The sequence below is a fragment of the Mastigoproctus giganteus genome, chromosome 4, assembly GCF_048544385.1.
Source record: "Mastigoproctus giganteus isolate SK-2022 chromosome 4, ASM4854438v1, whole genome shotgun sequence".
NCBI classification, from domain to species: Eukaryota; Metazoa; Arthropoda; class Arachnida; order Uropygi; family Thelyphonidae; genus Mastigoproctus; species Mastigoproctus giganteus.
The window spans coordinates 143,925,210-143,943,076 of record NC_143578.1 but is presented as its reverse complement, the minus strand read 5'-3'; the positions used below and the strand labels follow the sequence as shown (position 1 = coordinate 143,943,076).

General features: G+C 40.8%; 1 protein-coding gene across 1 annotated transcript in view; it reads left to right on the top strand.

Annotated features, from left to right (window-relative positions):
• Positions 1-14,913: 14,913 nt before the first annotated feature.
• Positions 14,914-17,867, top strand: part of Orc1 (origin recognition complex subunit 1) — a 699,813-nt gene continuing 696,859 nt past the window's right edge. The window contains exon 1 of the mRNA XM_090372377.1: positions 14,914-15,162. Within this exon, the coding sequence (XP_090228503.1) occupies positions 15,068-15,162 (95 nt within the window). The 5' untranslated portion in view covers positions 14,914-15,067. The remainder of the gene's footprint in view (positions 15,163-17,867) is intronic.

The following is a 17,867-nucleotide window of genomic DNA, read 5'->3' as shown; positions in this document are numbered from 1 at the left end:
AATATAGCGTAAGGGCTCTTTTTTTGAGTCCCCAATCTTTCCTAGTAACTCTGGCTACCAGTGCAGAATAACTCCTGATTTTTTTTCTTATGTACTTTAGGTGCAGCTGGAACGAGAGGTTGTTGTACAGTACCACGCCTAGGTACTTAAGTTGGTTTACAAACTTAATGGTGACATTGTCAATTTTTATTTGTGGTGGTCGTCGCAATTGCAGGGTTCCTTTAAGCAGGATTGAAGTGGTCTTTATGGGTGAAATTGTTAGCTGGTGTTTTGCCGCCCATTGCTGGAGGTGCTGCAGTGCCTGGTTTGCTTGGGTTTCCAACTGGGCACGGGAATTCTCTCCCACGGTCAATATCAGGTCATCAGCGAATGCTTGTGTCCTGATGGGTCCCAGATCCATCACTAAGAACTCATCGAACACCATATTCCAAAGGAGTGGTCCCAGCACCGACCCCTGCGGACAGTCTCTGTGCACTTCTCTTGTGACCTTATGTGACCTTATGGTATTCTCTTGTGACCTTATGGTATTCTCTTGTGACCTTATGGTATTCTACATTGATCTCCACTCTTCTTTGTGATAAATAGTTTTTCATGACCTTGAATAGGTTTGTTGGCACCCGTGCCTCCCTCAACCTCGCCAGGACGCTTGGCCACCAAAGTGAGTCAAACGCCCCAGCAAAATCAACCGAAATGAGAAGCAGGTACTTGTTTCTACATTCTTGCTCCGTCCTGAGTAGGTTTCCTAGTGCGTCCACTGTCGAGGTCCCTGGCTTGAAGACATACTGATTCGCGGCATGGAGTCCAGCTTTTCCGTAGTGAGCCATTATTCTTCTGTGAAGTAGTCTTTCGAATACTTTACTTACCACCGAGAGCAGTGCGATGGGTCGATATGCATCTGGGCTTTCTGGGTTTTTTTGGGGGTTTTTTGGAATTAGTTTTAAGTTGGCCGTTTTCCATGCCTTTGGAAAGTAGCCGGCTTCCAGGCATCTGTTGTATAGGGTGAGCAATAGGTACGGTGCGTATTCAACAGTTTTCTTTAAGATTTCAGGCTCAATCATGTCGAGACCTGGGCATTTCTTGCTTCTTACTCGACTAGCTGCCACGCTGAGCTCGTCATTGGTAAAGGGGGGCACCATTGCCTGATTGGTGTAACTGGCATTGCTCTCACATATTTCGCTCTGTGCTGGTAGTATCGGCATCGCTGGTTCTGGTAGATTGTGTCCAGTATATTGTCCATCGACTGCTCCCAGGTCGTGGTAAGGTTTCCCTGCCGGGTCCTGGTGGTGGCATTCACCTCCCCTCTGGGCATTTTGTTGGTGGTTACTTTGTAGACTAGGCCCCAGGGGTCAGTGTTTCCTTCTGTGGATACTAAGAGCTCCCAAGAGCGTCTTTTGCTCTTCTTAATAGCATCAGTATAGCGGTTTCTTATCTCCCTATATTGTTGTCTCAGGACTTCGACTTCGTTTGCAGGCCATGATCTGCGGCCCTCTGAAAGTTCTTCCTTGCTATTATCGTTTGCCGCCGGAGCATGGCAATTTCTCGAGTCCACCAGGGTACTGGCCCCAGTTGGGGGTGTTTTTTTCTTATTGCTTGGTTACTGATAGTTGTCATCAGTTCCGTAGTAACTTTCTGCAGGTCGTCCGGGCTGTTCAATGGGTTCAGGGTTAGTGGGTTACTGTTGATCGCTGTGGTCAGTAGTTCTTTGAATAGCGGCCAATCCGCTTTGGCAACTGCATATCTATGGCATCGTTGGTTGATTGTTGTTGCTCTTGTCATTGTGCAAGTTATAACTCGGTGATCCGAGGTGGTCCAGGCTTCCTCCACCCTCCAGTCGGCCACGTGATTCGCCAGGTTCCTAGTAGCTAAGGATATGTCGATTGTGGCCTCCCAGAGGGTGTTACAGAATCTCGATAACTGGTGTGGTTGGTTTAGGACCGCTAACTGTGATCCTGTCAGGGAATTCTCAAGCTGCTGTCCATTTGCTGTCCCTTTTCTTTCATCTGTAGCGCTATACCATAGCGGGGAGCGGCAGTTTACATCCGCGCCTATTATGATTCTTTCGTTTGGCAGGATGTTCTGTAGGTAGCGTAGGTAGTTGATGGCGATCTCTATTTCTTGTCCCGGTCTACTGTATAGAGCCACCACGTAGAGGGAACCCAGTGCTGTGATGAGTTGGGCACAGGCTGCCCAAGCCGTGCATAGTTGCGTTATTCTTGTTGCGGTAATATTCTTGTTTCTGACCAATACCGCCGCCCACGGGGTGTCTTATTCTGTGTGGATCACTTTATATTGTAATTGGTACGGCTCCTGTAATATAATAACGTCTATGTTCTCTTCATCGGCCTTGACCCGAATCTGGTCAGCCACCGCTTTTGCTCGCTGGGCATTTGTTTGTATTATTTTGATCATGGTTGTTTTATATTTCTTAATTTTTGTACCCATAATCGATTCTGTTTTGGTAGGTGCTCTTGGCTTTTATATAGATTGGGCAGTTAGGATCCCTGATTGAGTGTGTATATTCGAGTTTCATTGTTTTACAATTTGCGCATGTGGCTTCCTTGTCTTTGTGTGGGCATTCTTTATATTTGTGGCCCTTTTCAGTGCAATGTCGGCATGTTGGGACTGTCTGGGAACAGACGTGGCTGGAGTGGCCGAACTTACAGCATCTAAAGCATTTCGGTACTGCCACCCGCTCACGAAAACGATAGCTTCCCCATTCTATGTAGACCCTTGTCCGGTCCTTTAAGACTTGCCACGCCTCCGGGATTAGTTCCACACTCCAGCTGTTTTTTAAGCCTCCTCTCGCCTCCATGTGGAACTTTGGTGTTATCACTTCTTGCGGCTGCTTGTCCAGGATCTCGCGTTGGAGGTTTCTGTGGTAAAGTTCTTCAGCCATCTGGGTGGCTGTAATTTCTGGGCTAACGTCATAAATTAATATATTTGGTCCCTTCCTTTTGGGCGGCTGGGCCGTTAATCCAAGGGCTTCAATCTTGGGGTTTTCAATGATGCTCTGGATTTCTTGCCTCGTCTCTGTCTCTATTACCAGTCCTACGTCTCTCATCTTTCTCATCCCTTTTATTCGTGTTAGCTTCAGGTCCTCCTTCATGTTATTTATTACTTTTGCTTTGAGGTCTTCGCTTGTGGGAATTTTTCCTGTTTGTTTCGGTCTAAGTATCACCAGGTTTGGTGTTGGTAGGAGGGTCTTCCTCTTCTGCTGCGTTGTTATTGTCTGTTGCGTTTCCGTTGGGGTCCTCAGCGCTTCTGAATATGTCGGGGCACGCTGTGGCATTTGTCTTGCCCCGCATTCGATGTAGGCGTGTAGCCGTGTGATGCCTCTCTCGTTTTTCAACATGTGTCATGCAGGATTGTCTCCAACTTGTGAAAGATGGTGACAATCGGTGATCTCAGGCCAGACGATATCCTACTGGGATTCTCCTTAAAAATGGTTTCGAGGGCCGTTTTCAGAAAGAGAGTTTTCTCGTATACGAAGCCCTCTGGTATGGTATGGTCCAGACATAGTTCTTGTTGTTTTTCATCATTTCTTTCTTTTTGTGATGCATTGGCTTCTGGCTGTTCCTTTGTTTCAACCCGAGATTGTGTGAAGGCGCCTCCGTAGCCAGGTGGGAAGGAGCAGCAGTGCGTAGTACACGCTTCTTGATTAAACCGGGGTTCGAGCCCGTCACCACCAAATACGGAGGATGCGGAAAGGTCAGGGAATGACCACCGCATATCCCGGAGCAATATGGCCTTAGTTGCTAATGCTCCTAAAAACCAAATCACAAACAAACAAACAACCGAGATCGTGTTTCGCGTTCCGGTTCGGGAACCAATCGCTTGCGGGTTTTCCGCTTGGTTGGGGGGTCCCAGGTCGGGTGTCCTCTATATCCTCCAGTTGATCAATAATGATGGAGTCATCATTTTGTGTCTCTGTCAGGGAGTGTTTGTGCTTGTCTTTCCCCTCCATATCCGTGGATTACGGATTACCGGGACTGTTCGGTTAATCGGGTTCACAATGTTGGGGTTAGATGGTTTGTTAAAAATGATGGCGATTGATGCCAACCACAAGTTTGTGGGTGTATTTGAAGGCACACAGTGGACTGTGGAAGTTTTGGGTCTCCCTACAGCACTTGGAGCGGGGGGGGGGGAAACGCCGGATGTAGAAATGCTCCTAAAAGGACAGGACTACTTTCCCAGCGGGATATAATATCTAGTATATATATCTAGTATATAACAATATCTTAATATCTAGTATAATATATAATATCTAGATATAATAGATAGAAATATAATAGATATCTAAATATATAAATATATAATATATAACTATAATATATAATAGATAGAAATAATATCTAAATATATAAATTTATAATATATAAATATAATATATAATAGATAGAAATAATATCTAAATATAATATCTAATATATATAATAGCAAAGCAAAAGCAAAGCAAAAGGCTCAGGCTAATGGAAGCGCTGTGGCTCAGAGCAGAACTGAGGGGGGCAGTTGTCCTCTGAATCACAGCCTTATAAAATGCACTGTTTGCTTGATGTTTGCAGAGCAATCGGGTACGGGACATGATACTGCCAAGGGGGATGTCTTTGTGTGTGCGCGATGCAAGGAGTGTATCGATATCAGGCAACAACTCGGCGTTCTTGTGGGCCTATATGAGAGCTTGAAGGACAGGGTGAATGCCCTCGAAGGAACTAAATTGAGGGGCCCATCAAGCTCTCAGCTGCCCACATCAACGCCAGAGCTTGCACTTGGGCATCGCGTGACACAGAGACAACCCCCAAGGCAGAATGCGCTGGTCCCGAAGGAACTAGTAGTTGTTGGTGACTCTATTGTCAGGGAAACGGGGAACATGCTTTGTAAAAAAGATAGGTGAAACAGGACCAGGGTATGTCTGCCAGGGGCAAAGGTTGATGACGTTGTAGAGCGAATATCATCTTTTAAGGGCACAAAAGGTGATATAGTTGTACACGTTGGCACTAATAATATTAAGAGTAGGAGACTGGCAGAATTACTTAACAAGTACAGGTCACTGTTCAACAAAAGCCGAGAATTAGGGTTGAATTTGAAAGTGTCTGCAATTCTGCCCAGACACGATAGGAGGGAGTATATGATGAGAGCCTTGTCGATCAATTCGGCCCTGGAAAGATTGTGCAAGGCTCAAGGGGTAGAATTTTTTTCAGCCTGGACTGTACTTGTTAACAGGAGAGATTGCTTCTACAGGGATGGGATACACTTAAATAGAGAGGGTGCAAGAATATTTGCAGATGCTATCGAGGCAGTGTTAGGTGGGTCGGAAAACTGCTAGCTTGGGGGGAGACAAAGACCAATAGATTGACAGTAGACACTGGCAGAGGTGAAAGAGATTCTTGCACTGCTTCTATTAGAATGAGCAGAAGCCTGAAAAACAAGATGCATGGTATTTCAGAGACTGCTGGGAGCCATTGCGGTACAAGTAAACACATGGGTTGTGTTAGGGTAGCTAAGAATAGAAACAGGTGCAGGTATACTTGCGTGTACACCAATGCTAGGAGTTTGGTAAATAAATTTGATGAATTTGAGGTATTGCTCAAAACATCAAAGGCAGATATTGTTGGGATATCAGAGACGTGGTATCACACAGATATAGGGGATGCAGAAATGCAATTTGGGGAGTACAACATCTACAGAAAGGATAGACAGGATAGGAAGGGGAGAGGGGTTATGCTATTAGTTAAGAAACACATAAAAACCAAGGAAGTGAAGCCAGTCGACATCGCTGGACAGTGCAGTGTTGAGTCAGTTTGGTGGGACATAAGCATTGGGAGATCAAAATTCAGAGTAGGAGTGTGCTATAGGCCTAATGACTCTGATGAGTATAATAAGGAACTGTACAGGGAAATAGAGTGGGCCAGTAAATCAGAGAGTCTTATAATGGGAGATTTTAATTTCCCAGATATTGACTGGAATTTGGGGACTGGTTACTCACACACTAGCAGGGCTTTTGTGGATTTATTGGATGATTGTTTTCTACATCAGCATGTTCGGGAGGCAACTAGAGGGAGTAATACTCTTGATTTGATTATCAGCAGTGATTCTTCATGCATTAAGAATCTGCAGATAAATGAACCACTAGGTGGCAGTGATCACAGTGTGCTGAAGTGGGAGTTACTGAAAGAGGTAACTACCATTAGGGGTAAAGGGAAGGGTTATTGCTTCCGTAAAGGCGACTACGATGGACTGAGACAGTATTTAAATTCTATACAGTGGGACCAACTGATGATGTTACCAACAGCAAATTCAAAATGGGAAGCATTCAAAGAACTTATCTTGGAAGCTACTAGGCTTTACATACCAACTAAGAAATATTGTTCAAGGTTTAGGCCAAAATGGATGTCAGATGAACTAATGAGGCATATGGCAGAGAAGAAAAATGCATGGGATACTTACAAATTAACACATGACACAGAAGCCTATGATAGATACAAGTTGATATGCAACCAAGTTACAAAGGAGGTTAGGCAGGCGAAGGCAGATTACGAGAAATCCTTGGCAAGGGATGCAAAGAAAAACAGCAAAGAGTTCTTTACTTATGTTAACTCTAGAAGGGGATGAATCAGATTGGTCCACTTGATATTGATGGGTCAACTGTTGATGATCCTGCTCAGGTAGCTAACAAACTAAATGAATATTTTTTGCATCGACATTCACACATGAGGAGTTATTCAGCAAGGGGAATGCCAGAGGTGTATTCAACTCTAGCAGTAAGCTACAGAATCTTGAAATAACTGGGAGTAAAGTGGAGGAGAAACTGTTGAAGATAAACACAAGAAAGGCACCCGGGGTGGATGGGATCTATCCAGTTATATTAGAGGAGGCAGCAAAGGAAGTAAGCAAACCCTTAGTCATAATTATGAGAGCTTCCTTGGACTCAGGGGAGGTACCCATAGACTGGAAATGTGCAAATGTGACCCCAATTCACAAAGGAGGATCAAAGGCTGACACAAGTAATTATAGACCTGTGAGCTTAACTTCTGTTCCAGGAAAATTAATGGAGGCACTGGTTAAAGAAGCACTGCAGGATCATTTAGACAAGACTTCAGTTATAGCTCAGACACAGCATGGTTTTGTTAAGGGGAAGTCTTGCCTGACCAACTTGATTGGATACTATGATGCAGTCACAAAAGAACTGGATGCAGGGAATAACTTTGATATTATATACTTGGATCTTAGAAAGGCTTTTGATACTGTTGCACATGGAAGACTGCTACACAAATTGGAGCAGTGTGACATTGGAGGCAAATTGCTGCTATGGATAAAGGGGTGGTAGAGCGGGAGAAGACAGAGAGTGGTAATCAATGGACACTGCTCATCGTGGACTAATGTTATTAGTGGAGTCCCTCAGGGCTCAGTGTTGGGTCCATTATTGTTTTCTGTATTTATAAATGATATTGATGATGGTATATCGGGCTTAATGTCCAAGTTTGCAGACGATACAAAGGTTGGCAGGGTTGTCAAGGACACTACTGACACTATGCTGCTGCAACAGGATCTGGAAAGGTTGAGCAGATGGGCTGAGAGGTGGCAAATGAAGTTTAACATTGACAAATGTAAAGTACTACACATGGGAAACAGCAACCCCAGAGCAACGTATCAACTCTGTGGTACAAGACTGACAGTGGTAGAGAATGAAAGGGACTTGGGGGTGGTTGTGCAGGCAGATATGAAGTTCTCTGAGCAGTGCAGACGGGTGCAAGAGTAGCTCATGGAGTATTGTCAATGATATACAGGAATTTTTCCAGCAGGGATAAGGAGGTGATTATTCCATTGTATAAGGCGATGGTCAGGCCACACCTAGAGTACTGTATACAGGTCTGGAGGCCTCATTTCAAGAAGGATGTAGAGCTGCTGGAACGAGTACAGAGAAGGGCAACAAGATTAGTGAATGGAACAAAGGGGTGCTCTTACGAAGAAAGGCTTAAGTTTTGCAAATTACAGTGTCTGGAGACCAGGCACCAGCGAGGTGATCTGATAGAGGTGTATAGAACCTTGAATGGTTTATGCATGCTCAATGCTGATGGGATTCTTCCTCTAGCTCAGAAAAATCACCTGAGAGGGCATAAATTCAAATTGAGGAAAGACAGATGTAGGATAGACGTGCGGAAATTTGCCTTTAGCCAGCGGGTGGTTGGTTGGTGGAACAGACTTCCATCCCTTGTGGTGGAGGTTGATAGCCTAAATAAGTTTAAGGCTCAGCTGGACAGGTATTTTGAACGAACAGAGGGGTGAAGTGGAAGTGGTTTTTTTTTTTTTTGGCTGATGCTGCATAAGCTTGCTTTCTTGCATCAAATGCCTCTACTAATGCTAATGCTAATGCTAATGCTATCAGATCACCTCGCTGGTGCCTAGTTTCCAGACACTGTAATTCGCAAAACTTAAGCCTTTCTTCGTAAGAGCACCCCTTTGTCCCATTCACCAATCTAGTTGCCCTTCGTACTCGTTACAGCAGCTCTACATCCTTCTTGAAATGAGGCCTCCAGGCCTGTATACAGTACTCTAGGTGTGGCCTGACCATTGCCTTATACAAGGGAATAATCACCTCCTTATCCTTGCTAGAAAAATTCCTATATATCATTGACAATACACCATGAGCTACTCTTGCAGCCCGTCTGCACTGCTCAGAGAACTTCATATCTGCCTGCACAACCACCCCCAGGTCCCTTTCATTTTCTACCACTGTCAGTGTAGTACCACAGAGTTGATACGTTGCTCTGGGGTTGCTGTTTCCCATATGTAGTACTTTACATTTGTCAATGTTAAACTTCATTTGCCACCTCGAAGCCCATCTGCTCAACCTTATCAAATCCTGTTGCAGCAGCATAGTGTCAGTAGTGTCCTTGACAACCCTGCCAACCTTCGTATCGTCTGCAAACTTGGACATTAAGCCTGATATATCATCATCAATATCATTTATAAATACAGAAAACAATAAAGGACCCAATACTGAACCCTGAGGGACTCCACTAATAACATTAGTCCACGATGAGCAGTGTCCATTGATTACCACTCTCTGTCTTCTCCCTCTCAACCACCCCTTTATCCATAGCAGCAATTTGCCTCCAATGCCACACTGCTCCAATTTGTGCAGCAGTCTTCCATGTGCAACAGTATCAAAAGCCTTTCTAAGATCCAAGTATATAATATCAAAGTTATTCCCTGCATCCAGTTCTTTTGTGACTGTATCATAGTATCCAATCAAATTGGTCAGGCAAGACTTACCCTTAACAAAACCATGCTGTGTCCTAGCTATAACTGAAGTCTTGTCTAGATGATCCTGCAGTGCTTCTTTCACCAGTGCCTCCATTAATTTTCCGGGAACAGAAGTTAAACTCACAGGTCTATAATTACTTGTGTCAGCCTTTGATCCCCCTTTGTGAATTGGGGTCACATTTGCACATCTCCAATCCACGGGTACCTCCCCTGAGTCCAAGGAAGCTCTCATAATTATGGCTAAGGGTTTGCTTACCTCCTTTGCTGCCTCCTTTAATATAACTGGATAGATCCCATCCACCCCAGGTGCCTTTCTTGTGTTTATCTTCAACAATTTCTCCTCCACTTTGCTCTCAGTTATTACAAGATTCTCTAGCTTACTGCAAGAGTTGAATACACCTCTGGCATTCCCCTCGCTGAATAACTCCTCATGTGTGAATGTCGATGCAAAATATTCATTTAGTTTGTTAGCTACCTGAGCAGGGTCATCAACAGTTGACCCATCGATCTCAAGTGGACCAATCTGATTCATCCCCTTCCTTCTAGAGTTTACATAAGTAAAGAACTCTTTGCTGTTTTTCTTCGCATCCCTTGCCAAGGATCTCTCGTAATCTGCCTTCGCTTGCCTAACCTCCTTTGTAACTTGGTTACAGATCAACTTGTATCTATCATAGGCGTCTGTGTTACGTGTTAATTTGTATGTATCCCATGCATTTTTCTTCTCTGCCATATGCCTCATTAGTTCATCTGACAACCATTTAGGCCTAAACCTTGAACAATATTTCTTAGTTGGTATGTAAAGCCTAGTAGCTTCCACGATAAGTTCTTTGAATGCTTCCCATTTTGAATTTGCTGTTGGCAATATCATCAGTTGATCCCACTGTATAGAATTTAAATACTGTCTCAGTCCATTGTAGTCGCCTTTACGAAAGCAATACCCCTTCCCTTTACCCCTAATGGTAGTTACCTCTTTGAGTAACTCCGACTTCAGCACACTGTGATCACTGCCACCAAGTGGTTCATTATTATTATTAGCCATATGGTGCAAGGAAGCCTGAGGCTTATGCTGCACCAGCCAAAAAAAATTTCTGAGTTACCCTGTGGGTGTGTGTATGTGTCTGTGTGTGTGTGTGTGAGAGAGAGAGAGAGAGAGAGAGAGAGAGAGAGAGAGAGAGAAGTAGAAGGAAATCACCAAGAAAGAGAAGAATGATGATATCCAGCTGAGGACCCTGGGTGTGCCAAGCCCATACTCACCAGATGTGAGCCCCTGGGGTTAATTTATCTGCAGATTCTTAATGCATGAAGAATCACTACTGATAATCAAATCAAGAGTATTACTCCCTCTAGTTGCCTCCCGAACATGCTGATGTAGAAAACAATCATCCAATAAATCCACAAAAGCCTTGCTACTGTGTGAGTGACCAGCCCCCAAATTCCAGTCAATATCTGAGAAATTAAAATCCCCCATTATAAGACTCTCTGATTTACTGGCCCACTCTATTTCTCCGAACAGTTTCTTATTATACTCATCAGAGTCATTAGGCCTATAGCACACTCCTACTCTCAATTTTGATCTCCCAATGCTTATGTCACACCAAACTGACTCGACACTGCACTGTCCAGCGATGTCAACTGGCTTCACTTCCTTGGACTTTATGTGTTTTTTAACTGATAGCATAACCCCTCCTCCCTTCCTATCCTGTCTATCCTTTCTGTAGACATTGTACTCCCCAAATTCCAGTTCTGCATTCCTTATATCTGTGTGACACCACGTCTCTGAAATCCCCACAATATCTGCCTTTGATGTTTTGAGCAATACCACAAATTCATCAAATTTATTTACTAAACTCCTAGCATTGGTGTACACACAAGTATACATGCACCTGTTCTTTTTCTTAGCTACCCTAACACAACCCATGTGTTTACTTGTACCCCAATGATTCCCAGCAGTCTCTGAAATATCCTGCATCTTATTTTCCAGGCTGCGGCTCATTCCAATAGAAGCAGTGCAAGAATCACTTTCACCTCTGCCAGTGGCTACTGTTAATCTATTAGTCCTTGTATCCCCCCAATCCAGCAGTTTTCCGACCCACCTAACATTGCCTCGATAGCATCCGCAAACATTCTTGCACCTTTCTATTTAAGTGTATCCCATCCCTGTAGAAGCAGTCTCTCCTGTTAACAAGTACAAACCAGGCTGAATAAAATTTTTCAGCCTGGTCTGTACCAGGCTGAAATTTTTCAGCTTGTCTGGCATATCTGAGAGAATATCTGTGACAACCTCAAGGACCAATTTTGCCACGTTCTGCCCAGAAATGGCTCAGAAGATTTTCGTACAGTGCTGAATTCAAGTAATGAGGAGTTGTATGAATTTTATAATGAATAAAACTTGAGTTCAATAACTTTATGTAATACATTTTTTTTCAAATTTTGGGGCCCAAAATTACGGTGCGTCTTATACATGGGGAAATACGGTAATTGATAATACTATACTAAGCTAACAGATTCCTAATACAGTGCTTCGTATTACGCTATCTAGATTTATGTTATATCTTACGCTATCAGTTAAAGCTATATACGTTAAGCTATTTCTTATTGACTACAATATGGCGACTAGTTCAACAATATTGGCTCCAACACCAGAAGTCGTAAATTCCAAACTCACTGGTTAAATTCAAAAAAAGAAGCTAACGAATGCTACTAAACCTATTTAATATCTTTGTAAAACACAATGCAGTATGTTAATTAATGAAGAATACAATAAAAATATCAAAAATACTTATCCAATAGCTTATATATCCAATATACTTATCCAATCAAAAATACTTATCATAAAATTAAAAGCATTACTAAAGACATATACCTAGTACAAGCAACATAAACAAATAAATTAATAATAGTAAAGCACTGTGTCACAGTCTTCAATACAATTCTTGATTTCATGAACTGTAAAGATGCTGTGACATGCTGTTATTGAGAGATTAGCCTTTGTTTCCTTTGCAAATACAAATATCACTATCAATTCCAGCATAAAAATTAAATTCAGAAAATTTTGATACTGGAGTTGTACAAAAGATACTGATACAAATAAAGACTCTGAAACATGCTTAAGACTTTCTTGTGGACAGTTCACTAGACTAAAACAAGTGGGAGCTGTCATCTTCAACAATATCAGAACCTTTTTTTTTAAACTATGATGCCAATTCTGAACAATTTTTTTTTTATAAAAAGGAACAGGTATTTTTCATATTTACAATAATCTTCAGATGCTCAAAGGTCTCAAAGTAATCTTCAGGTCCCCAAAGATTACTTTGGAATGTCTCTGAAAGCCAGAAGACACTTCAGTGATTTGGAGTTCACCAGACAATAGAATTCCATCTAAATTATGGAGTTGTGTCTTATTTGTGGATTTGTCATGTTTTATGTAGTTCAGGATGGTAAGTTAATATTGCTTTAATCAAGACACAATTTTGCCCCTCTAGCTTTCACAGCACATGTTTCCAAGTTAAATGTATTTAACTTATTTAAATTTTTTTTTGAAGGGATTTTGATGTTTGATTAGACCGGTAAGCCAAGTTCACATTTTCAACTTTTTGTTTTATCATAATTATCAAGGAAGACTGAATAAGAACTTTTTGCATATTATCTTTGTGCTTGTGGTTCCCAATCCTCTCAAGGTCAATAAAACATGTTTTATCACAAAACTTTCCTTATTAAATGCCAAATCAACTTCAGAAAAGAAGATATTTGATACACATATCATTGTATTCAACAATTCCTTTGATGACCATTTTAATCCATACTCCTCACATTAAATCTTTAAAATACAACAACAATTTGGTCAATATCAAGATCTTTTGGGCCTAATAGCAAACCTTTACATGTTTCACAATTGCTGCTCTTTAAAATATTTCTGGCTAGGTAACCTGAGACAGTACATTTTCATCATAAATATCCATATCCTCGCTGTACCTAGTTGATTCTGACTCTTTCACTTTGTCAGTGAGACTTACTGGCTCACTAGCATCCTGGTGAACCAATTCAAGCAAAGTATCAGTATGGTTTGAGAGGCAAAGAAGAACAGCAGCATCATCATCTTCATGACTTGATAATACACTTTGTTTATTCATTGTATGCACAGTTTGTCTTTTTCCTGCAAGCTGTTATTTGCTTCCTTAAACAATTCAGCAAAACAGGGCAGAATCCTGGCTTATATTAGCATTGTTCAACATTAAATGCTTCAGGGTTTCTTTGCTTGGTAAATTGAGCTTACTTCTCAATAACTTAAGTACTTGGGCTTTGACGGTAAACATTAAGAGCCACAGACTTGTCTATGGATGTCCACCTTCTGCCTTTCAAGCTACATGCAGATGACAGAATTTGAGATAAAAGGAATGCATATTGTGCTGCAGTAAGGCTATCCTTAACTCTGTTGAGCAATAAATTTTTATTCTGCTGAAATTCCAGAACTTTCTTTTTAAGCCTGGATGTAGCTGATCTTAACATTAAGATTTTTTTGTATTTTGGGTGTTGGCTAATTCTCTGCACTTAACCCAGGTACTTCATGCAAAGTATCACTCAGCAGAGTTGTTTCTGTATTAGGAATGACTGAAAAACATGGACTGAACACCTCGCAATCAGTTGAGGAAGAAACTCAGTATCGGCCAAGCAAATTTGATAAGGTTTTCCTTTTCAGTGCTTGTAAAACACCAATCATAAAAATGAGATCCACACTAACTGCTTTCAGCCAGTCAGTAACCCAGAAAAAAAAAAAAAAAAGAAAAGATTAATATGAGCAGAAATGGCATATTTATAGAAATGTACAATTTAAATGGAAAGAGTGAACTCCCCAAACCAATCATGTCTTTACATCTATAAATTTTAAATTATTTGATAAACTATTACTTCAATTTATATCAATACACTATTCATATGTAGCCATGTGGTCGGGAGTGCAATAGCACACACTCTTTGAGTAGACTGGGGTTCAAGCCCCTGACTGCTAAATATGGTTGGTCTGCCAACCAGTGTGTGGCATATTGTGGTCCATTTCCCTTAATATAAATTGCTTGAGGAGGCTTCCATCCTGCAGTGGATTGATAATGGCTGCTGCTTACCTCTTGTTCATATTAATTAATGTAATAAGTTTGGAATTAGTAATAATTAGCCATTCAGTAGTGTTTTTTTTTTTTTTTTTACATTTCAGGGTTTTATCAATTATGATAAATTATTTTAAAATGTTCTTCCAGAAATCAGTATAATCGCACTCCAGATTTATTACAAGAGAAACACTTCCCTTGTCCATAATATCAGCAAATAAAAACAAAATGATAATAATAATGCACAAAAATACTTATAATAGTAACCAAAATGCAATGAAAAATGAACTCGCTACGCTAATAATAATAATACAGAAACAATTAAAATAATTAGTAATCAAAATGCAAAGAAAAATGAACTCGCTACGAATATTAATCTTTTCAAAGCAATGGGCATGAGCTGTGGATTTTGAAGGACGCATTAGTTTATAGGTCCGAAACTGGTGGCGCTGGGATTATTTTAGCAAGTGGGTACTGTATCTTATTGCTCTCTGCCTTACTACTCCGTGTACGTATATCGCTTTTGATTTACCGCTAGATTCAAGTTAGGCTTTCGATATGTCGTTGGTATTTTTGGGGAGTAAATTGACTTCAGAGTTATCCAATTAGCGGGTTTATGGCTTGTCTCCTTTAAGTGTGTGGATTTATATATATATAAGTTACATATTTGATTACAGAACTGGTTTCCTGTGCACATTGTTAAAATGCGTTATTCGAAGGACAAAACAGATGGTTCACTTAAGTGGATCGGTGGTGGACGATCAATTGATAGAAGACGACTAAATGAATTGCACTATGAGTAAGTTTGACTTTTCTAAGTAGTCATTTGTGTTTTAAGAAGAGAGTTTTGCAGTATAACTTTAGAACTGAAAGTTAAAGTCATTTCTTTGATATGTAAAAATGATAGATAGCATTAGCAGAGGCATACGATGTAAGAAAGCAAGCTTATGCAGCATTAGCCATAAAAAAAAAACGCAAAACCCCCCTCACATTTCACCCCTCCATTTGTTTCAAATGCCTGTCCAGCTTGCACACCTCCAGTCCTTAAATTTATTTAGGCTATAAACTTCCACAACAAAAGATGGAAGTGTGTTCCATCTGCTGGCGAAAGGAAAATTTCCACACATCTGTTCTATGACTGTCTTTCCTCAATTTGAAATTGTGCCCCCCTCAGGTTCTTAATCGGAGCAAGAGGAAGAATCCCATTAGCATTCAGCTTGCTCAACCCATTCAAGGCCTTATACGCCTCAATCAGATAACCTTGCAGGTACTTACTCTCCAGGCGCTGCAACTTGCAGAACTTAAGAATCTCTGGGTAAGAGACACACCTTTGTTCCCCTCACCAATATTGTTGCCCTTCTTTCTACTTGTTCTAGCAACTACATCCTTCCTAAAATGATGCTTCCAGACCTGTACACAGTACTCTAGGTGTGGCCTGATCATTGCCTTGTATAATGGTATAATTGCCTCCCTGTCCCTGCCAGCAAAATTCCTATATATCATTGACAAGACTCCATGATCTGCCCTGGCAGCCTGTCTGCACTGATGAGCAAACTTCATATTTGACTTCACAATTGCCCCCAGGTCTTTTTCACTTTCCACTTCCTGACTGTAGTACCACACAGTTGGTATATTTCTCTTCGGTTATTGCTACCCATATGCAGTACTTTGCATTTATCAATGTTAAACTTCAGTTGCCACTTCTCAGCCCATTTGCGCAACTTATCTAGATCCAGTTGGAGTAGAATCCTGTCTTTACTGTCGTTAACAACCCTGCCAACTGTTGTATCATCTGCAAACTCGGACATTATACCTGTTATATCTTCATCAACATCATTGATAAATATATAAAACAACAATGGGCCCAACACCGAACCCTGGGGAACTCCACTAATAACATTTGTCCATGAATAGCAGTGTCCATTGATTACTGCTCTGTCATCTCCCACTCAACTATCCCTTTATCCATTGTAGCAACTTACCTTTAATGCTATACCTCTCCAATTTATACAGTAATCTTCCCTGTGCAACAGTATCAAAAGCTTTCCTGAAATCCAAGTACAGTAAACCCTCAATTTAACGGACCCCGATATAAGGGATTTTGGATTTAACAGACCGGACAACTAATAATACAGTAATGTACATTACTGTATTATTATCACATCTTGACCATATTATTTTTTTTTAGGTTATACAAAACTTCAGTGTTATTATTAATTTAAATTAAAAATAATTACCTATTTCCATTATTGTTTTGATAATTACCTACTTTTATTATTATAATCAAATTCAGGAAATTGTTTTTTATTCTTTCTGAAAATGTATTCAAATAGCTGTTTTCCCAGATTATAGATAACAGATAAGAGCAGGTGGTGATTTGCGAGCTGAATGTGACTCGGGACACTAAACTGCAGGTCTACCGACTCTTTGTTTCGGTCTCAGTCTGCCTCAAGCTATCACGCGGTGAAGTTGTATACAGGGTGTTTCTGTGATTTCTGAATTGTGACTTTATTTATTAAATAATTTTGCAATCCTTACAGTTTAAAATGGTTTCAAGTGATAGAGGAATTAAAAGAAAGCATGTGAACTTAAATGTGGCTCAGTAGTACATGTTTGTGAAATTTATGGTGTAAAAAGAAAAAAAAAAGCAAACTGTTTCTGGTATTCATCAATTGAAGGCCAAATTACAACAATTTTATATTGTACAGCACTGTATATTGTATTAAAACTTTTTTTTTTTTTTTTTACATTAAAAACAACAACAAAAAATTCTCCCCAGGTTACATTCGATTTAACGGACTTTCGGCATTAACGGACACCCCTTCTCCCCTATAAGTCCTTAAAATTGAGGGTTTACTGTATATGATACCAAAATTATTTTTGGCATTCAGTTCCTTTGTGACCACATCATAGTATCCAATCAAATTAGTCAGACAAGACCTCCCTTTAACAAACCCATACTGTGTCTTAACTATTATTGCAGTCTCGTCTAGATGATCCTGCAATGCTTCTTTTACCAGTGATTCCATTTTTTTCCCTGGAACACAAGTTAAACTAACAGGTGTCTAGTTAATTGTCACCTTTTGTGAATTGGTGATAAATTCGCACACCTCCAGTCCATCGGGACTTCCCCTGAGTCCAAGGATGCTCTGATAATTATGGCTAAGGGTTTGCTTACTTCCTTTGCTGCTGCCTTTAATATAACTGGATAGATCCCATCTACCCCAGGTGCCTTTCTTATGTTTAACTTCAACAATTTCTCCTCCACTTTGCTCTCAGTTATTACAAAATCACTTAGCTCCCTGTTAGAGTTTGATAAACTTCTGGCATTCCCCTCATTGAATAACTCCTCATGTGAATGTAGATGCAAAATACTCATTGTTTATCAGCTACCAGAGCATGGTCATTGATAGTCAACCTGTCTAGTTTGTGGTCCAATCTGATTAATCCCTTTCCTTTAGAGTTTACATAAGTAAAGAACTCTTTGTTGTTTTTCTTTGCATC